Source organism: Chaetodon auriga, chromosome 2 (assembly GCF_051107435.1).
Source record: "Chaetodon auriga isolate fChaAug3 chromosome 2, fChaAug3.hap1, whole genome shotgun sequence".
NCBI classification, from domain to species: domain Eukaryota; kingdom Metazoa; phylum Chordata; class Actinopteri; order Chaetodontiformes; family Chaetodontidae; genus Chaetodon; species Chaetodon auriga.
This window is the reverse complement of record NC_135075.1, coordinates 10,046,901-10,068,803: the sequence shown is the minus strand read 5'-3', so window position 1 is coordinate 10,068,803 and position 21,903 is coordinate 10,046,901. Positions and strand designations below refer to the sequence as shown.

General features: G+C 42.0%; 1 protein-coding gene across 3 annotated transcripts; it reads left to right on the top strand.

The window, feature by feature from the left end:
* On the top strand, positions 1–13,425 carry txnrd3 (thioredoxin reductase 3). 3 transcript variants are annotated; one of them, XM_076753277.1, is made up of 17 exons: positions 1–105; positions 234–398; positions 1,049–1,109; positions 2,296–2,405; positions 3,331–3,438; positions 3,692–3,764; positions 3,852–3,971; positions 4,114–4,256; positions 4,661–4,776; positions 5,432–5,657; positions 6,175–6,267; positions 7,661–7,737; positions 8,803–8,959; positions 9,317–9,424; positions 10,382–10,477; positions 10,597–10,731; positions 12,191–13,425. In XM_076753277.1, the coding sequence occupies exons 2-17, from the start codon at positions 282–284 to the stop codon at positions 12,251–12,253; spliced, it is 1,803 nt and encodes a 600-aa protein (XP_076609392.1). In that variant the 5' UTR covers positions 1–105; positions 234–281; the 3' UTR covers positions 12,254–13,425. The 3 variants fall into 3 exon arrangements, with proteins under 3 accessions (XP_076609392.1, XP_076609384.1, XP_076609401.1); XM_076753269.1 differs by having other exon boundaries at positions 3,852–4,034; XM_076753286.1 differs by having other exon boundaries at positions 84–398; positions 3,852–4,034.
* The last annotated feature ends 8,478 nt before the right edge of the window (positions 13,426–21,903 follow it).

Sequence of the window (21,903 nt, the reverse complement as noted above, 5' to 3'; positions counted from 1 at the left end):
GGTGAAGCTAATCGAGTGCACCTAAAGCAGTGAGACAAGAAATGGTAAACGACGTTTGGCGCGGTCGGGAGAGGAGCCGCTGACAGCAGAAGGAGAGGAACCGAGGTCAGAACCGCAGTTCATATGCTTTCTGGTTTTTTCTCTTGGACAAAGTACCGAGGGACAGTAATACATTTACTAAGAGAAACTTGGTGCGGTTTCATTTGTTTTTTTCCCCCTCATTCTCTATACAGCCGTCTATCGAAGCTTGCCCTGCCCAGGCAGACGGAAATACCTTCAAAATGCCTCCCATCGAAAATGACACCGGGAAGAAAGAACTCAAATCTCGAATACAGCAGCTTATTGACTCCAATCAAGTGATTGTTTTCAGCAAAAGCTACTGTCCGTATTGTGTCAAGGTAAGGTGTTCATTTTGTCGAAGCGGGGGGACTTTACTGATGCCGGCCGAAAACTTCCATCTTCTTCCGCGAAGTACGCGGGCTTGGTCTAATTGCTGGTCTGCCTTTGCAGTGTGAAGTCGGTCAGCGGCTGAATACTATACAAGGTTTTAATGTTAGCCAAGCCACACAAAACATTTAACGTCGAGCCGTTCAGCAGAATTCACCTTGGGTTGAGACTTTATATCACGTTAAATCAGAAAGTTGTTTGCCGATTAATGTGCCCGCACGTCCTTAATGTTGGTTACATCGATACCTAATTAACAACGTTATACGACGCTCTGTCGGCACGCGCGATGTTTACAAAGCAGCACTTGTTTCTGGAAAGTTGTCACTTTTATAATTTGGTTTCTTGTTGTTCAAGTCTGTCTATCGCCAGCATATGTTACACGCAGAGGAGCTTAGCTAACAACATGTTTACAGGATTTTACTGAAACAAATGCTTTGTAACTAATGTAAATTATGAATGTGGAGTACCTCAGTGCTCCGCGATTTTAAAGTGACTTTTTGCTAACAGGGAAGGTTTTTCGTCTTAAATTGGTGTCTTGTGTATGAGGAGAATATGCACCACCTAACTGAGGAAACCTTTGTCCAATCTGTGTCTTTTGTAGGTGAAAGACTTGTTCAAAGAGCTGAAAGTCGAGTGTAATGTGGTGGAGCTGGACCTCATAGGTAAGATGGAGGTGATCAGTACAAAGCTACAGGTCATGTCTCTTTCACTGATGTCTAAAGTTCAGTGGCAGGTTGGAGATACAGCTTTCTTGGAGAAGCAGGTCAACACTTTCAAACTCAGACACTGGGCTGTGCACCCACTGGTGTAATGTCTGGATGTTGTATGAGGGTTCATCTTTGGTACGGTTTTCTTGATTTTTACAGAGGAAGTTGAGAAATACTGTACATTAATAAACATAAATGTCCTTATATCTATGTACAACTACATTATAGTGTGGTATAAACCACACACAATTTTCTGCAAACACATTTGAGATGGTCGTCCTGCATGGTGTAGCAGGGATGTTGTTTTACCCCAGACTGTGCAGCAGGCTTCCTTTGCAGCAACACAAAACCTGCTGAGTCACTCACCGAAGATATCTTGGCCTTGTGCCATATCTCAGCAAACTCCAACCTCTGTGCTCCAGCTTTCTTTCTCTCACAGTCTCAGCTGTATGTTGAGGGGAGTATGTAGGGATGTTGAGGATTAATCATCTTTTAAGAAGATAAAATCTGGCAAAATGTGATTTTAAAGGTTCAGTTCACCACATTCAAATATTGCAAGAGTCAGAGTCGTGTCTTGCTGCTAAGACAGAAAAGAGCATTTCCACTGTGCAGTGCATGATTTTGACCAACCTGTTGCATCACAGCTGGTGGCTAGAACTAATACAATATAACACTTCCTATTATTGCTACAGATAATAGTCTTGATTTATACTATGGCTGTGGAAAATTGATTGGCTGATGTCCACTAAAATCATACAACCAGACACCTAAAGCAAAGGTCGACTTAATTAGTGGGACTATTAAACTGCAGGTAAACATAGCAATGGCTTTGCATTATTAATAAACTCCGACTGGTTAAACTAACTACATACAACCTTTTGAAAAGTAGATGACCGTTTGAACACGACCTCGGTTTGTGTACTGTAAGTGTCTGTGGTATTAGCTCAGAGACAGACTTCGAGATTTGCTGATGCAGAAAATGATGAGTGACGTGTGAATATTTCATCTCATGCCATGCTTCCTCTTTTATTTGCATATGTCATTTTCAGTTTGTCAGTAAGGCATTACCGTGGGCAGGCATTCAAAACAAATACATATACATAATGTATTATATATATAACACATTAACCCTTCTGTCCAGAGGATGGAAGCAACTACCAGGAGATGCTGCTCGAGATGACTGGACAGAAAACTGTTCCTAATGTCTTCATCAACAAGATGCACATTGGAGGCTGTGACAAAACAATGCAGGTGAGGAACCAGTGTGTGTCAAGAGAAAGTTTTCAAGGCATTTCATTCTTTGGTGCTCAAAGTTTTGTGATTGGCAACATTTACAATGATGTATGTCTCCTCATTACACGATGATCACTCAGTCAAGTGGCTTGCTCAGAGGCCAGAAACTGAAAAAAGAGCCTGTTTGGTTCAAGTCACGTTTGAAGCTCAGCCCACTAGTGTTTGATTTGCTTAAAAATGACTTAATTATAAAGGAGGGAACTCTTAATCAAATATCAGTAGTTCACATGTGCACTGTGGTCAATTGTAGCTTCACCTTTTCACAGATTTGAAGTGTTGATGGGACAGTACAGTGACTTTTTCATTTGAATTTATCCGTTGGCTCTTTTCCATTACGAGAGCTCCCCAATCCGTAACCCAGAGCTTCCATAACCTGAATCTGTAGAATCTTTAAGGTCAAGGTTTTAGGTTCTGCTTTGTTTTCCATTGTGTTTTATAAACCAGAACACTGGGACCAATTTTGAGCAAAAATAGTGTGTATGAGCCGACACCAGAGACGCTTCCACACCACTGAGCAGCTCTCCAGCTACAAAGTGTGAAAAATAGTTCACTACTGGAAGTGTTATTTTGAAAATGCCAATACTACTTGAAAGTTACTGGGAAGTAAACTTCCTTCAGTGTTTATCCAAACACTTGTCCTGTGTTAATAATTGTGCTGTTTGCAATGTTGCAAACCAGCTGTATCATTCCCTCTCCTGTTAGTTACTGGAACTTGGATTTAGTACGGCATCCTTAGAAGTGCTGAAATGTAGGTTCAGACTTGGCTGAATACTGTGCAAACAAAAGCAGAAAGTGTGACTGTGGCCACACCTGACACACTCACTACACAATCAACGTACACAAGCGTTATATTGATACATCGTTATGTTAATGTTTCTGTCAGGCTCATAAAGACGGCAGCCTGCAGCAGCTATTAAGTGGAGAAAATGAAGCCTATGACTATGACCTGATCGTCATTGGAGGAGGATCTGGAGGTCTCGCCTGCTCAAAGGTGACAGAATCAAGTAACACATTCACAGTGTTACCTGTTGAAACTTAATTGCTGTGGATGCTGCTCTGTTGTGCAATTTTGTGGTTTGAACAGAATCAGAGTGAAACTAAAGCTAATGTCGAAATACTGTAATCAGTAACTGCAGTTATGTTTGAGCCATTAACCGTTTCCACTTGCTTACGGACTTCAGACACTTATTGGTAAAGTACAGATTTGTGTAATTTTGCGGTAACATTGGCTCTGTTGACAATAGGAAGCTGCTGTGTTGGGGAAGAAGGTCATGGTACTGGACTATGTGGTGCCCACGCCAAAGGGAACCTCCTGGGGTATGAATCTTCCACTTTCAGATACCCGTGATTCAGTATTTATTTGAATCTAATCCAGTCGTTAATGAGTTCTGCTGTGGTGATCAGGTCTCGGTGGAACATGTGTGAACGTGGGCTGCATTCCCAAGAAGCTGATGCACCAGACGGCCTTGCTGGGCACAGCCATGCAGGACGCACGCAAGTTCGGCTGGGAGTTTGAAGAGACAGGTGAGGGCTCCGGGCACAGACCCAGAAGGTCACGAAGGGGGGACATTGGACCAGTTTGCTGTGGTAAATCAAAGGCAAGCCTTGTCACTAGTCACTCGCTTTATTTCCACTGATTCCACTGATGCCATCTGTCTGTACGCAGTGAAACACAACTGGGACACGATGAAGACGGCGGTGAACAACTACATTGGCTCACTGAACTGGGGCTACCGGGTGGCACTGAGAGACAAGAATGTCAACTATGTCAATGCCTATGCAGAGTTCATTGAACCACACAAAATCAAGGTAACTAAGTGTTTGTGATGTCAAGGGACCTTCAGTGTACTTGTACGGATCTTGAGTTGGGATTGCTTTTTATTTGGTTCCAGTTTTAGGAGACTTGACAGACTGTTTTCTGTAACTACTCGTCACTAATCTTGATAAGCTTTCTGCTCTGAAATGTGGTCTAGCCTGTTTTAGCGGCTGATCGTTTTGTTTTCTTTGTTTTATCATTGTTGTTGTCTTCTTTTTTACTTATCAGTAGATCTAGTCACAACCAAAGCAAATGGGAGATGTTTAAAAACATCCTGCACATGACTGATGAATGATATGCTTCACTTAATGAGTCAAAATGCAAATTGTTAGCTGTGTGTAGCACCTGATTCATCAAGTTTGTTTTTAATTTTTTATTTTATTTTATTTTTTTACAGGCAACAAACAAACGTGGGAAAGAGACATTTTACACGTCAGCTAAGTTTGTCTTAGCTACAGGTGAGAGGCCTCGCTACCTGGGCATTCCTGGAGACAAGGAGTACTGCATCACCAGGTGAGAGCACAGTGCCAGCTGCTCGGTGGCTCGGACACTGCCAGCCCGACCTAATGACATGCTGTGTTAGTGGAGGCCCCGTCCAGAGCTCATATTTAGACCAGAAAGTGGGTTCAGCAGGTGTCTGAAGAGGTGTCTCATGCCATAGTGTTTGATCTCTGAAAGCACAAACACACCCTTTAATGATCTAGGCGCTTGTATCCTCCGCAGGTGGCTGTGCCTCAGGACATCCACTAATCTCCCAGCTGTCTAAATGTTGTGTAAGATTATCCTCAGGTGTCTTTGGTGATTATGATGCTGTTTTGGCAACCCACACATGGTTTCATACTGCTCACTTAGTCGTACAAAGCCTCAAACCAAAGGTTGTTGTGTGACACAAGGCACAACCCCAGCCTGAGCACTTATGGATTTTGTGTGCAATGTCTCACAGTGTGCTGTATGTAGGCATGGTAGCTGTTTTCAGGATAGGCAGTCTAGTCTGGAAAGGGGAATGCCACCATGAAATTGTGTGGATAATGTTATTATTCTTAGCTCACCATAATCGCCAAGAGGCAAATGGACATTTGAGACATCAGTAGCTAAAGAGCACTCAGGCTTCTTGTTTTACCCTCGCTCTGTTTGATCTCCTGTGTGTCTGTCTGTGTTTGTCCACCAGTGACGACCTCTTCTCGTTGTCTTACTGTCCGGGAAAGACCCTGGTGATCGGGGCGTCGTACGTGGCTCTGGAGTGCGGGGGTTTCCTAGCCGGCCTGGGTCTCGATGTCACCATCATGGTCCGGTCCATCCTGCTCAGGGGCTTCGACCAGGACATGGCCAACCGTGCTGGAGAGCACATGGAGGAGCACGGTGTAAAGTTCCTCCGCAAATATGTCCCTATCAAGGTGAGTATTGACTCGAGTCCTGTGTGGCAGGTGAAAAGTGTGCGTCAACTAAAACACGGACAATGTAAAGCATGCTCGTTTGTGGCCATTCAAAATTACAGCATATGCTTCATGCCAATTTTTTTAATTGGACAATTTCAAGAAATACAGCACCACCCTGCAATCCACAGCCCCTGCCCAGCGTCTCTTCGGTCAGAGAGGCGACCTGGTCACCTCACAGAGAAACTCTATGATTGACGACCACTTCAAACGCATTGAGCTTCTGAGATACAACAGCAACATGTGCACTTTGGTCACTGAGTAAATATGCTCCCAGTGGCTCTCTGTCTCTCACAGCCTTTTAACTGATGCAGAATTAAACCACATTGTGCTCAGGCAATATGTTGTCAGCAGACTTTTTGATCTGTGTCATTGCACAGTATCAGATTTGTTGTTGTACCTTGTATTATCAGCTGGACATGTGACAGAAGCACAAAGATTTTCTTTTCTCTGACGTCCCTGCGTCTGTGTGTGTCAGGTGGAGGAGCTGGAGGCAGGCACTCCTGGCAGGCTGAAGGTGACAGCCAAGTCCACAGAAACTGATGAGATCATCGAAGGAGAGTACAACACTGTATGTACAGGCCAGTTTGTTCTTCCTGTCATTCTCCTGTCTGTGATGCTGTGGGCTAATTTTCTATGGTGTTCAATATTAAATAAATAGACATGGCATAAATAACCATATGAGTATATTATGGTAAATAGATACACTGGCCAACAATTTTTGAAATAACTGAAAAATTATTTGGAAATGTTTCCTATTTTTTAATAGCTGTGGTTTCATTGTATAAGTTTTTGTTTCAAAATGTTTTTTATTTCATAATGGTTGATATCATAATGTCACTTTTTATTTCACGTCACTTTTCTTGATGATGGCGTTGTCACTGCCCTCTCACCTTTCAGCCAATCACATATCCCCCCTGGCTTTCTTAAACCTGCAGTTCGTTACTTTTGTCTGCCCCCTCTACAAACACTGTGGACATGCGCTTATGACGCATGCCTACAGGTGAGCTCGCCCTCATCTCCCACACCTGCTGGAACGTTCTCTCCTAATCGTTCTCTGAGTTTCTTTTTTATCTGGAGCATCAGAAACTTTTCTTGGATGCTTCTTACTGACAGACCAATCATTGCTGGTCGTTATAAAGGCATCATGAATGTTAATGTGTTCTCTTTCCTGTCGACCTAGTTAGCCAGCTAGGTAGCATAGATAGTCTTATTAAGCTAAATGAAAGGAGACATTGGCTTCAGTGTCTGTGTGCTGTGTTTATTTACAGCAGCAGCTGTTTGGTTGACTCAGAACTACTTTACCATTTGTGTTGTTCTAGCTAACAGGAGCTAACTGGCTAAATTTGGTAGCATTTTGTTGAGCCTGCATGCTTCAGAGGCAGTATGATTGACTGAAAAGTGACATTATGAAATCGAAAGTAGCATGACATAAAAGTGTTTTGGGGAAAACACTGGTGTGAAAAGAGACTTGAAGAAATGGTATTTTGAAATCAAAACTTGTAATATGGAACACCAATGAACTTTCAGAAAACTTTATTACTGTGAGAATAAGTGATGAAATAACGTTTAATAATAATGAGCTGATTTTTGTGGGTTCATGATGCAGATGTGATGTTTCAGATTTTGATGCAATTTGATCTTTAAAAATAAAAGTTCTAAAAGTTAAGCACCAGGTTTTGCTGCCAGTATCAAAACGCAAGTGAGCTACCATGTTGTTCTAATGTTCAGCTGCCACATGGGGTTGTTACCAAACAGTGTGAAAGGATGTAAGTGTGGAAATTATCCATTTTAATCAATTGAGAAATTGATATGTTCTAGTAGCTTTTTCTTTTCTCATGTTTCCACTCCTTGTTCAGCCTACATTTAGTCATTCATGAGCAAATAACACGCCAGCAGATTCCCTGCGGGAAATGACCTGCAGACTTCCTTTAAACGTAACCACACATTTCTTTGTTCTTCAGGTGCTGATAGCAGTGGGCCGAGACGCATGCACAGACAAGATTGGCCTGGACAAGGCAGGGGTCAAAGTCAACCCCAAGTAAGTTTATAGTTTATTATCTCATTGGTTTTTTGTTTTTTTCCACTCTGCAAGTCTGTCCCACTAGATGGGGCGGCCTGTGCCTTTAAGACTCGTGGTACAGTCATGGTGATTCAGCAGTTCTTGCCATCCCATGGCTCTCTGCAGGGGTGGTGTGTGAGTGCGCTGGGGGATTTGGTAGAGGGAGAGGAGGGGTGTCTTGTTAGTCTCTGTACAGTGTATCGGACATGTAAAGTCAGTTATCTCAGTGTAAGAGCTTCTCATGCTGGTGTCGTCGTGTTGTGTTGCTCTGTATGAATGTATGCTCTGATTTTGATGAGCCTCAGTCGGGTTCATGTTATCCATCAATGTATTTCTTGTGTTCCTTTTTTCTGCCCATTTATAATTTCAGATGTGAAGTTAGAAAACTAGAGTAAAAATAATCTTATAAATTTGTATATTTTGCAATTGATTTTTTATTCCAATCATAAGCACCTAGAAAGTGTAGCCTTTTCTCTGAGGGTGTTGTCTTTTCACTATTTTGTGAATGACTGAACGGCTCAGCCTATGAGGCCGACAGGGATTAAGACCACACGAGGCCAGCTTAAAAGAGCACTGGGTGAGTCATATGCCCCAGTCTTATGACCTAAGTAGTATTCAGATGAAATCGACACACAGTCAGAGGACCACTGGGTTCAGGGGCCGACAGCCGGTTTGATTGTTTTGCTCCTGTGCACTCTAGAATATAGCGTGACTTATACTTAATTTCTAAATACTACTACAGTTGTGTTTGCCCATTCTGGCCGACGTGAATTCAGACCCAATTCATTTGATTTCTGCCCTGTGATAGGAGGTGCACTGATAGAGGTGCTGTGTTGTTCCTTTGGCCAAATATCTATTTTTCTTATAGATGCCCAAGACATTTAGAATAAATTGGAATAGATAGTGAATAAAATTAATCAGAATCCAAATGTTTTCTATTTAGTAGTGGGGAAAGATGTAATTTCACCCTCCCAACGAGGCATGAAATTGAAATGAAGTTTGCTTTGTTCTCGTCCTCACTGACCTCTCTGTGCCATCGTCCAGGAATGGAAAAGTTCCAGTGAACGATGAGGAGCAGACCAATGTGTCCCACATCTACGCCATTGGAGACATTCTGGAAGGCAAGTGGGAGCTGACACCTGTAGCCATCCAGGCTGGCAAGCTGCTGGCTAGACGCCTCTTCGGGGGCTCAAAAATAAAGGTATGTTGGCATAAAAGACACTTAACACTTCAGACCTGCAAATTCTCTGATTTCCTGTTAGCATGTTTGATTTTAACATAATAACAATAAGAGGAAACTTGTAGCGAACTCAGAACTGTTTACTCTGTACAACACACCATCACAGTGACACTTTGCATTAACAGCAAAACACACAATGTGGTCATCCAGTGATAAAATGTGTGGAAATAAAGAAAAATGGTGCATCAAAATAGATGGAGAGTTGATTGCATCCTGAATAAAAGTTTAATAGTGAAGCACAGAGAAATTCCCGGTCCAACTTGTCACACAGTCATTCTCCATGAAACTGATTTTATCACGTCTTCTGTGTTTGTGCAGTGTGACTACATCAACGTTCCCACCACTGTCTTCACCCCACTGGAGTACGGAGCCTGTGGTCTGTCAGAGGAGAGAGCCACTGAGCTCTATGGACAGGACAACATCGAGGTAACACACACACACACACACAGTGACAGAGTCATCTAAATAATTTATTGACCATCTGGTTCAGCTGAACCTTGTGACTGGCTCCAGAGTTCTACATTGTAACGTAACTGTAATACACGAGTAGCCTAGAAAGATGGTTGCAGTATTTCTCTTTAGTATAAAACTTCTCACTTGTGTGTGCGTCGCTGACTCAGCTGAACATGTTCGTAAACCTTTATGCTGTCATGCAAGCTGGGTGTCTTCAGTGATCAACAAGTATTCAGATCCTTAAGTAAAAGTACAAAAAGTACTCTTGCAAGTAAAAGTCCTGCACTGAAAATATTACTTAAGTCAAAGTATGTAAAACAATCAGGGAAATGTACCCTTTGTTTTATTATTATTATTATTATTATTATTACTCATGCATTTAAAAGCAGGATTTTACTGTTTATAGTTGGTTGTGGTGGAACAAATTTTTAACTATTCTGTATGGGACTGCAACAAATGATTGTCTTCATGTTGGATTTATTTGAGTTTGCCCTTGAACAGTTAAAGAATTCGTCCAATCAGATTGGTTTCTGTCTGCGGTTTCCTTCTAGTTGCTGCTTGCAGCTTGAATGTGCCTGTTACAGTTTAGCCATTGTCATCATCCTGCACAAACTTCTACTTGTTTGTGCAGGCAAAGTCAGCATGCAAACCAGAAAAAATGTGGTGTATTTGTACACAATTTTACAGTAATCTGAACTCGTCAGTATGTCCAGACAGACATAAGATGCAGATTTAGTTGAACAGACTTGAAGTTGAAAACTTGCCTTATGTTTTTTATGTTTAAGGTCCAGAAGAAATTGCAGACATGTTGGATTTGTGTTATTGGACCTGTCATTAGGAAATATTAAAAAAGCCTGCCTTCGTTGCGTATGTGTTGTAGCTGGTTGCACACTAACAGAGCATCACTGTGTCTGTGGTCTCTATGTTCAGGTGTTCCACAGTCTGCTGTGGCCTCTGGAGTTCACTGTGCCCGGCAGAGACAACAACAAGTGCTACGCCAAGCTCATCTGCAATAAACTGGACAGCGTAAGATTAGTTCTACTTTTACAGTGTTTCATCAGCTTTGAACCAGCAGCAACCAGCAAACTTGCGCCCTTGCTGTGTCACATGCGTGATGGTGTTTTGTTGTTACGGCCGCGCTCTAGGATCGAGTCATTGGGTTCCACTATCTGGGTCCCAATGCTGGAGAGGTGACGCAGGGCTTTGGTGCAGCAATGAAATGTGGTGCCACCAAGGAGCAGTTTGACAGCACCATCGGCATCCACCCAACCTGTGCCGAGGTAAGAAGTCAGCTCTGTCATTACGTGTCAGATCTGATGTAGATTTCTATCAAATTCTAGTGTTCAGTAAAATCAGCCTGATTGAGTTCTGAGACTTTGACTATGGCTGACTGGAAAATGTTTGCCTTCTGGGACATTTTACTGTGAAAATTCAGCAATTATTTGTAAGGATATAAAAACTGACAGAAGCATAAAATCTCGGTGCCTCTGAATGTGGCAGTACTCAGTTCTTGTGCTAACTCATCAGGCTCTGGATGTCCTCACTCCTCTGTATTTCCAGCAGGTCACTGCACTCTAAAAATCTGTCTCCTCATTACTTGCTCCACAATATTGTTAGAAAACCACAAATTACTTGTTTTCCTCCTTTTTTTTTTGGTCTGATTAGCAGGTATCACCGACTGTGCTGACATGCACATTAGTATCTTGGTTCCTATGATTTTGGCGTATCCTGGTTATGTGTTCCACGTGTAAGCATCTGACTGTCACGTTCACAGGGAGATGAGTAGCCCGGTGTCTTATGCTCTATGTAAACATCATATGCCGAATATGATCCAAATCAGGATGAGGCTGGATACTGATGTGGATACTAGTCTGCATGTAAATACACTCACTGCTTGTTGCCATGGAAACAGGGCTCTTAGTTCAGAGTTTGCCTAGGGTTAGGGTGGCTAACTTTTTGCCTTAAAATAGTAATCAGAGAGCCAGAGGGGTAATTCAAATTTTTCAGCATGTTGCACTGGTGTCCTGTTGCCTAACCAGGAAGAATGAGCAGGAAATTGCCAAATTCTGCACAGCAAAATAGATTTTAGCAGTAGCAGCATGCAGCTTGAACTCAAACAGAAAACTGTTTGTGCGTGTAGATTTTCACTTTCCATATTTAGCATGTTGTCCAAAGCAAATCTTTGCTTTGGCAAACATAAAACCTAAAACATGGCAGCCGCAGTCTTAACAGGCCCGAGTTTCTTTTTGTCATGTTGTGGAAGAGTGTGTTGATCATGTTTAGTTTTTTTTTTGCTGATCTTAAGATGAATCATCATGGATATCTTCTGTCTGAGCTGTGCAGTAATTAGCTCAATTAAAGACCTCAGTATTATACATTCAGTATGTTAATGTAGTGGTAGATAATTGCAGCACGTTAAGCTGCTCAATTGCCTCTTGTTTGATGTTCACATGAATTTCCATTTTTGAACAAAGTGTGGCCGCATATCATCTTTTCATTCTAATGCAGGACACTCAATTTAACCAGGTGATGCCCAAGGCCAAGTTCGAGATTCCTTTATTGAACCATAGTTCTAAACACCAAACATCAGTTTTCACGTAGAAACTACCTCATTTCAACCAGTGACTTGTGTATTTTTGAATTGTTAAAGTCCTGTTGGCCTTAAAAATGTTCAACGTCCACTCCTGAAACCTGGAAAAGCTGCACTGCCTGACGTCCGTTATCCCCTTTATCCTTCAGATCTTTACCACTTTGGACGTGACCAAGAGCTCCGGTGGAAACATCACCCAGGCCGGCTGCTGAGGTTAAACCCTGCTCGTTTAGCGGGCTGCTCTCATGTTAGACTCTTCTACCATCCCCTGTCATCTTAGTTCCCAGTCAGCCTTTAAGCTCAGCCTCACCTCCAGCCGCTCAGTTTTCAGGGCAGTCGTTTCTCAGGACAAAGCTAACACCATTGCCGGCGTCTGAACATGGCCGGCGAAGACCCTCGTTGAGGCTGGCTGGGAGCTGAGAGGTGACTGACTGAGGCCAGAGCAGAGGATGTGAGTCCGGCTCTGGCTGAGGTGGTTTGATATGAGCGCAGCCTGCTGAACAGCGGGGTTACTCTGCTGATATTTTTTTTTCCGGGCTCCACCTGTGTGTCCTTCTCAGAGGAGCACCAACACACGCACGCTGCCGTCGAGTACGCGTGTGTGTTTGGGCTGTTTGTGACGTCCTGGCCCGTAACCTGAAATACTGAGGTGGGCTAGGATCGATGTCCCTCTGCAGAAGTACCCGGTGGTGGTCCTAATTCTTCGTCCAGCCCCCAACTTCAAACACTTCTCATGCACCCCAAGTGTACAGACGACATACAGACTGAAATTGATGGATTTAAGTAGGCACACAGTCAGGGTTTGAATGGCTGCATGGCTCTGAACTCTGATCCAGCTTGTGATGGAAACTTATTATTTAATCTGATGTGTGTGTGTGTGGATTAAATGTCATCATGTCTCCTCTGTTGAGCCTTCTTCATCCACACATTCCTCTTACCAGGTCTTTACGGTGAAACAGGTGTGTACATGTTGCTGTCAATATTTGTCTTTGCTGTGTAGAGGCACCAGAGTTTTCTGCCTTAAAGAGAACTCTCTACCAAAGCGTTTATCCAAACAAGTCTGCAGAGATATCGAGCCGACAGACGCACGCCTTTCAAACCCTGATGTGCTGCAACACTGTAGGATAGAGTTGAATGGAAAATACAGCCTGAATTGTACTGGATGTTGTCTTTTAAGGAACATCCCAAGCTTTTATTCAGTTAATTTAATGCTTGTTTGTTGGATCTTGCTGTTTGCCTCTGCATTATGTGTATGTAAAATATATCATTCTTCTGGCTGCTGTCAGTGAGTGGCATTGGTCATCTGTATAAAGGACTCTGTTGGTGTCAAACCACTGTAGATTACTTCTCTCTCAAGATTTAATAAAGGATGAGTTCACCATCAGTTTTGTCAGACTGTTTCACTGTCTGATTGACCTGAATCCATAAACTCTGACTTTCCTTTCATACATTTTCTGCTGAGTCAGTGTTCTTAGAAACCTGGCTCATCACTTTCCTCAATAAAAACTGATATGACCAGTGACGTGTCCTGTTCTCCCAGTGCTGCAGTACCAAAGGTGGATCTATGGATTTAAAAGAGCCATACGTATTCATTTAGCTGTAGAGCTTATCTCGCCTTTATAATAGAACCTGTGTTGCTCTGTGGGTTTTATTGCACCACCTAGACGACTATGATTTTTCTGATTTACAACAACAAAGATTTCCATTCATCTATGTGACAGCTATGGGTTTTGAGACATCATTTGGGCCTCTGATAATGAACCAACACTTTATGTAAATGGTGACTATTTGTGTTAACTGGTAATACGGTAAGTTTTTAATTAATTTTTACATTACAAAAATTTAGACTTCACATTCGCTCCAGCTGTCTGTCTTGTCCTTAATGTAGCCTAATATTAAAGTGTTTTATAATAAATAAAACAAATGCTTTGTGCAAAATATATCAATGAACCAATATGTTGTGAAATGATTTAAAATTACTGTCACAAAGCTTCAAAATGCCCTCTTTTAATTTCCTACAGGCATTTTTCCCTGTTATTTCAAAATGTTTTATTTCACAGCGTTACTTTCTGTGACAGTGAAGGTATCACCGGTCACCGGCCCTCACCTTTCAGCCAATCACATGCTCCTGCCTCCAATGGCAGGCTCAGCAACTGCTACCTAGCTCCCATTAGCTAAAGCAACAGCAATATGAAAATGATTCTGAACTGACTCTACCTGCTCCCAACCTCTCCTTTATGAAGTGTCTAAAGGCTGTTTCCATGCTAAAAAATACCACTCAGCTGGCCGAACCTCCATCATTACTGTTGATCAAAGTGATGAGCCAGTGTTTTTGGCAGCAGCTATCTGGGTGATTGAGGTATTTTGGCAGCATTGTTATGATGATTAAAGATGTTCCTTAGAGAAAGAAGAACCAAAGGACAGTCTGAGTGCTTGCTCCCGTCCAGCTGGCTGTGAGCCTGTTTGAAAGCTTATGACATCACTAGAGGTCATAAGATAAGAATGAAGGAATGCCATAGTTTAAGGAAATGAACTGTCACTATGATGAATCCACTGAATAGTTTGTTAAATTATTTCCCGATCTATTGGTTCATTGGATTTTTGACATTGTTTACCCCATAATGTTTTATTTATCTCATATTAAACACTTCAGGTGCTGTGTGCAGCACAGTTGAAGTAACAAAGAGACGAGGTGTTTGGACACTCGTTCACAGGTACAGTGGATCAAAATCATCCCGTCCCCTATTCATGTCCTGTACATCAGAGTGCTGTGGGGAAATAATAGCATCATTTCCTCTGGGTGCCTTTGTTTCCGTGGGACTATTCAGCCTCCACAAGTGGCGGTTTTGATCAATAGCGTCTGGGCTGGTGTGAAGCCTTTGTTGGATTGAGCAGCTCACATCTGAAAACACTGTCACCTGCACAGGCTGCCATGACAACTCAGGCTTTGATGGGGTTTTTTTTTGGCTGAGGCCCATTTTCTATCAGTGATATAAGCTAATTGATTCACTGGTGTTTGTTATTCGACGAGCACACAAAGCGGAGGCCTGTTTAAACATTTGTGAGGCTGCGCTGAGGGGTTCAAAGCTGAGAGGTGCCCGAGCTCCTGCTGCTTACATAACGCTTGTTCAACTCTCTTTATGTAAAGTTTTATTACATCCTCATACAACCAAAGGAATTAGGAAGGAGTAACTCATTTTGCCAACTGATCATGACAACGCTGGTTTTTAAAGACAGACATCAATCACTGAATTTATTGCATGTCTCTGCAACCGCTCGGTTAAACAGCAACTTATGTGTCCATGTGACCTACGTTTACAGTGAATTTAGAGCCACAGTTCATGTACAGTTGACTCCCTTCCGTAAAGCAAAGTCAGTTGTGCAGAAGTTTTTTTTCTGCTCTGGTGTAATCAAAAAAAGCAAATGCTATGGGGTCTCACTGTCCCCTCACGGCCTTAGCAGTGCATCATTGTTGGGTACCTGGGCTTCTTTTGTGTTCTTTTTATTCCCAGGTTTGAGTGTACGGTCAAAATAATGAACACATGTATTGTGTCTGGTTGTTTTGTGCCTCTGACAAAGGTCTTCAAAGTTGTCTTGTGGCTCACTTACTACTCTTTGACTCTATTTCTTAGACTATAGGAAGATTCAGATTCATTGAGGGAGATTTGTTGTCACAGCCAACACAACACAGAAACACACAGATATAATCCTCCTGAAGCTTGTCTCCATTTTGATGTTCTAATGACGTGATGATTGAGGGGCGATCAGCGTTATTTTCTGTAGTGAGGACAAGGATGTGATGGCGCTGTTGTTCATATCGAGGCAGTGTGTGTGTGTGTGTGTGTGTCAGGTAAGTTTGTTTTTGTCGGAGATGGTTAACATTGCAAAGAAGCAGCAGGAATAGTACAGCAGGATGGATGGAATATCTTGCAACAATCAGCCTGCTACTGTTGCAAAAACTATAGCTTTTTACTCAACCACCCTCCAATGAGGAAGTTACATTTGCAACAGCTCATGTTGGAACTAAAGCACACAGTGGACTTCATTCTGGCCTCTTCCACTGTCAAGCAACTGAAAGCTCTTTGCTTCCCTGCTCAGGGCAGATATAATCTGTCTTTAGAAATCTAAGAGCTTTGTAATGCTGTTTTAAATTGACACTAATGTAAGCCTCATTTGAGCGAGCAGGCAGCTCCCTTTGGCTCCTGCTGCAGGTGTAGTTCAGGATAAAGTGTCCTGGAAAAGCTTGCAGTTGCCAGAAGGAAACTCAACCCTTTGCTCACTCTGCTGCGCTGTGTGATCACTCAGGAGTCAAAAGCCATCCCTGTCTCACAATGACTTGCTATTTTCACAACACACTCCTTATCATCAGTGGCCAGCAGGTGCTGTTTGTAATGAAATCTCACATCTATTACAACTGTGGATATATAATTCATTGATGTTGTGTTTGCTTGAAATGATTAACCCAGTGAAATGAAATTAGTTCAAGTTGGGCAGACAGTTTCTGTTCTATTAGTTTGACTGCTGTGTAATGTCATTGACTGATAAAATATGAACCCATGTGAAAAGGAGTCATGCAGCCAGTCGAAACATTTCTGTGTTAATTTCCTGTAAGGATCGGAAAAGTTTGCAGAGTTGGAGGCTCTCTGCTTTTTTCACAGGACAACACAATTACAGGGCAAAAAAAAAAAAAAAAAAAAAAAAAATCAAAAATCAAAATCACAGACAGCTTTGTAAAGACAGATGGTCCATTGTCCAATTCTGGGATCCATTAAGCATTTAAACAATCACAATTAAAAAAAAAAAAAAAAAAATCAAATAAATGAAATATTGACTGCAATCATGTCAGAGGTGGATGACATGGCTGGGTCATTCATTTTTATCAACACTTTAGTATCATTTAACACAGGAACTAAGAGTATGAGCTCCAGGAGTTACAAACTGTGGCGTGTTACATCACTGGGAACAAGATCCGTCTGATCCACTTTGAACCTGACACTTAGAAAACAATCCCTGAACAAGTGCGCACCTCCTCTCCCTGTGGTCGACATGATCTTGTGCAATTTAAGATTGTGCACTTTGTTCATTTAACAAAAGGCAGATTAGACAAACTAAATCTGAATTCAGGTTCACTTGTGACAGATGTAGATGATCTGCAGCTGCTTTGATTCACACGCTGTGGCCATGCAGTCATTGGCCTGTAGGGGGCAGCCCAGCCTCACATATGTCCGCATCTTCTTGTGGCCTTGCAAGCCTTTAGAGGGCGCCTTTCTCTGGGCTGAACTCCATATTGATATGTGCTCCAACAGTATATTATAATACTATATATATTACAGCATCTTAGACTTTACACCATAATTTGTCCAAGTCCATTATGTCCTCACGATGTCAAACACCTAACCATGGAAACAGTAGAAATGCTTTCTGCTGTCATGAACTTATTTACATCACAACGACTTTAACTGACTAAAGTACATGTCATTCTATTCTTTCACACACACTGCACACAAACAAGACATCATCACTTATTTTAGAGTCTCTTTTCTTTTGCATTGCTACAGTCTGCTCCTTTTGTACATGATGTTCCCCATAAACCAGTGTGTGCCTCCTCCTCCTCCTCCTCCTCCTCCTCCTCCTCCTCTGCTGCAGAAAATGTGTAATGAATCTTCAGGGTAGGTTTAACAGAGGGAGACGATGACTTGCAGCATGTACTGTGGGGTGTCTCTCCACCTGGGAGCTGAGCCGTGGACTCGTCAGACACTGACAGAGGGAACACACCTTGACTCTCTCTGCATTATGACACTGGATTATTTATTGATCAGGGACTGTGCATATTAAAGAGGAACTCCACCCATTTTTCACATCAAAGTCTGTGTTCAGGTCTTGAGGAGTTCTGCAGCATGTGAAAAAAAAAACTTGTGTAACGCCCTTTGTGGCTCCACAGGGACCTGAGCAAAGTCTGACAAATGCATTCAAGTGATGTCAGCGTTAGTTGGGTGTGAAGACTACAAGTCTGACAAAGAAAAAAATCTGGATGTGTGGATTTCGAAAGAAGTGAGCTGAGCAGATCTGCAGCCCACTGACATGTAGAATCCTAACTTTAGAACAGTAGATAAGACAAAGCAGTGCAAGCAAATGACACGTGCATACACACATAGATAAAAGAAGACTGAAAGAGTCCACAGAGTCCTGCTGTTGGGTCTGGAAGGCCGTACTTTGGAGCAGTTTGTTGAGCTAAACGCTAACGTCAGCATGCCGACATGCTCATAAATCTAACAGGCTGATGTCGGCCACATTCACCACCAGTTAAGCATGTTAGCGTGCTAACATTTGCTAATTAGCATATAACATACAGTACAGTTTAAGATGATGGGACTGTCATTAGTTTTGCAGAGGTGTATAAACACGATGCACAATACAAGAACCCAGGTGGGAAAAAACATTGATGTCAACCTTCCACTTGAAATTCTGGGTTGAAGATGTTGGGAATCTTTGAGTGCTGTGATATCTCCTATTTGGCAGAAAAAATTGCGGAGGGTCAACACAGCGAGTGTCAAAATGGCTGCAAAATTATCATCACTACCAGTTCAAGGTAAATATAAGACCGCTGTATTTCAGTCTGAAAGAAGATGGTGGACCAGCTGACTGACGCTGCCATCCAGAGAGCCACAGGTGGCTAAAATACACAGAGCAGGAACACAAAGCAGCCAATACTACACTTCTCTTCAAGAGCTGTTTGAATATCTTCATAAACTTGAATGCAGTTGTCAAACAAATATTAGGGAGAATCATTGTGCCAGTTTCTTTGTCTTTCTGTACTTGTAGTTTCAAAGGAAAGTTGTGGACTATTTGACCTTAGGTACTACTTTTGTTTCCCAAATATGAGCAACATTTTATGACTTGGTCAAATGGAGGATTATTTCACCTTTAACAACTCCATCAGCCAGGAGCTCCAGTTCATGGTGAGTGTCATGAGATTTGACGTCCTCATTAACCGTCAGGAGAATGTGAGCTGAGCTCCACGCTCTGTTCCACTGATAAGCAGTTAAGACTGTGTTGTGTTTCTCATTAACAGTAGCTTTGGATGGATTATTAGATAATGGCAGCTAAGCACAGACATATAAAAACATCTTTCTGCACTCATTTTGCATCTCTTAGCGGTTGGTTTGCTTTTCTTTGTGGTCATTATGTTCCTCTGTGGTCATTTCATATCCTTTGTCCTTGGTTGTTCTGCATCTCATCATTTTGCACCTCCTTATGGTCACTTTGCATCCTTTTGTAGGCATCTAGCAGCTTTTTGTTGTTTTACATCTCTGGATCATTTTTCATCTCTTTGTAGTCATTTTTCATCATTTTACGGTTCTTTTGCATCTTTCTGCAGTTGTTTTGCATGTCTGTGGTTGTTTTGCCTCTCTTGGTGGTCATTTTGAGGCCAATTGTTGTTGTTTTGTGTCTCTTTGCCTGTTTTGTGTCTATTTTTTTGGGCTGTTTTCTCTCGTTTTGGTTGTTTTGTGTCTCTTTTTGGCTGTTTTGTGTCTCTTTTTGGTTGTTTTGCATCTCTTTGTCACCATGTTGCATCTCTTTGTGGTTGTTTTGCTTTTCTTCTTAGTTGTTTCGCATCTCTGTGTTTGTTTGTGTGTATTTTTTTTTTTTTAAATCTATTTATGATCAATTTACATTTCTTTGTAGTCATTTTTGCCTCTCTTTAAGTAACACATTGCAGGTGAAACCAGGGGGCCTCCTGACCCCTTGGGCCCCTGGGTCTGTGCCCCGTGAGCCCATTCGTAATTCATCCATGTTTAGAGGGAGAGAAAGTCGGTTCCTCTCATTTATGACTTTCCTCTACGCCTACAGCCAGTGCCTCTGTAACCTTTGACCATGTATTGATTCTGCTCAACACCTCTTGTCTGATTGGTCCGCTGCTGAGGGGCTGTGTGCTGACGCCTGACCAGCCGTAACCCACATTCATCATTCCGTTCTCAGACAGTAAACACTGACAGGCTTCACACTGTCGTACCATCAGGTCTGTGGTTTGATCAGTCGCGTGGCTCCTAACCCATCTTGACTTCTCCCAGGGATTTGATCCATGATGTCTGGAAAGATGGACATGAGGAATGTGGTAAAGATCAGAGGTCAAAAGCAGCTCTGCACGACGTCCTCCCTGTTCTAATAAGCTAAGCTCGAGTTCCTGCCCTGCAGTGGATGGAGCTACAAGGTGCCGTCTAAGCCTGAAGGTTCAGAATGGGAGCAGTCGTATCACACGTCAGATTAAAGTCACACTTGCCGCAGTCATGCGCTCTCTCCTGTGGAGGTTAAGCTGCCAAAGATGCCTCCATCAGACAGGTTGTTTGTCAAACACATGGCTGCATTTTATGAGTTACTTTCTTAATCTTAGACTCATATTTTCTGTTGCTCGACTATGTTGCAAGAGTCAAAGCTCCCGTGTGTATCAAGAGATTAAGGTTTGGATGACATTTGTTCCATTTGACTTATCCCATGAAATGATCCTATTTCTTTTCTCTGGCAAGAGTTAAATACCAGAATTTGCTGTGTAATCCTGTACTGACAGTTCAGGTCAGTGTGGCTAATGATGGGTTATAGTGACCTGACCACTGTCTAACCTTTTGTTCTTGTTTGTGTTGAGTGAGGCACTGTCATACTTTTATTGGATAATCCAGCCAATAATTAAACTCAGGAGGACAAAAAATAAATGATTAGATATACATAAATAAATAAATAAATAAATAAATAATGATAATAAAGCAATTAATCTGAGACAATGATTTAATGGTGAGTGATGAAGTGATATTGAGAAGATGAGCGGAGAAATCAACAGCAGATGACTCACTACAGAACAATCCATCAGTTTGTCATATGTTGGACTAACATGTGGATGTTTGCAACACTAAAGACAGCCAGAGTCAAACAGAACCACGGCGGAAATGTGCTCATTGTGGCTTCAAAATAAAAGCAGGAAAATGCACAAGCTCACTGCCACGCTGCCTGTGCCAATGTACACAACTGTCCAGTGCTTGATTTTATTTGTAAAATAAAATACCCACAGACAGAGGACAGGAGCCATGCCCCCACTGACAGCTATGGCCATGACCATGTTCATCTGCCTGAGATCCCAGTGATGCCGCTCAGACAGTGATTAGATTTTAAGTGTATTTATTTCAGTCCAGCCTGCAGTAAAATGAAATAATAACATAAAGCTTTTCAATAAAGGTGTACATTGTCTGCAGCTTACTGGGCCTTCCCTTTTTACAATACACAAAATTTGTTCATCAAATTAGTTTCAAACATTTTTTACTTTTTACTACACATCTTCAGTTCATCTTTAACCTTAATAGAATTGTATTTACATGATTCTGCTTCTTTGTTTGTTAAACATGTTGGCCTATTTTCCTCTGGGGTTTGGTTTCTCTCATTTTAAACAGCTTTTGAATCATTTTAGTTGTGTGTTTTCTACTGTTTTAAGGCCAGTAAACAATAAACAGATGATTCATTGGTTCTTCACAGCTAGTTCTGTTAAATTTGTTATGGCTCTTATGAATCCCACCACTACACCTCTTTCATCATGTGTGTATTCTGCCTTCTCAGAGCAAATGCAGCTGATTAATACAGAGATATTCAGAGTGAGCACAATACAATGGAATATACTGAAAATGTGAAAGCACAGGAAATGATACAGAGCCTTTTTAAATTGCCACGTTTGCACTGATGGTGTCATTTTGTGGCACATCCTCACAAACAGATCTAATTCATTTGGGCTGACACTGTTCTGCATCTGGGGAGGAGTTTTACTTTGAAAGGTCTAAGCGGAAACGGTGTAGTAAAAAGCTGCTGCCCCGAGCTCCTCTCT

Bases quoted from the DNA above. Each gene is read 5' to 3' on its own strand.
- txnrd3 (XM_076753269.1), top strand. From the start codon at position 282: ATGCCTCCCATCGAAAATGACACCGGGAAGAAAGAACTCAAATCTCGA. The intron at 5,658-6,174 runs GTGAGTATTGAC...TGTGTGTGTCAG, and splicing joins GCAAATATGTCCCTATCAAG to GTGGAGGAGCTGGAGGCAGG. The intron at 6,268-7,660 runs GTATGTACAGGC...TTTGTTCTTCAG, and splicing joins TCGAAGGAGAGTACAACACT to GTGCTGATAGCAGTGGGCCG.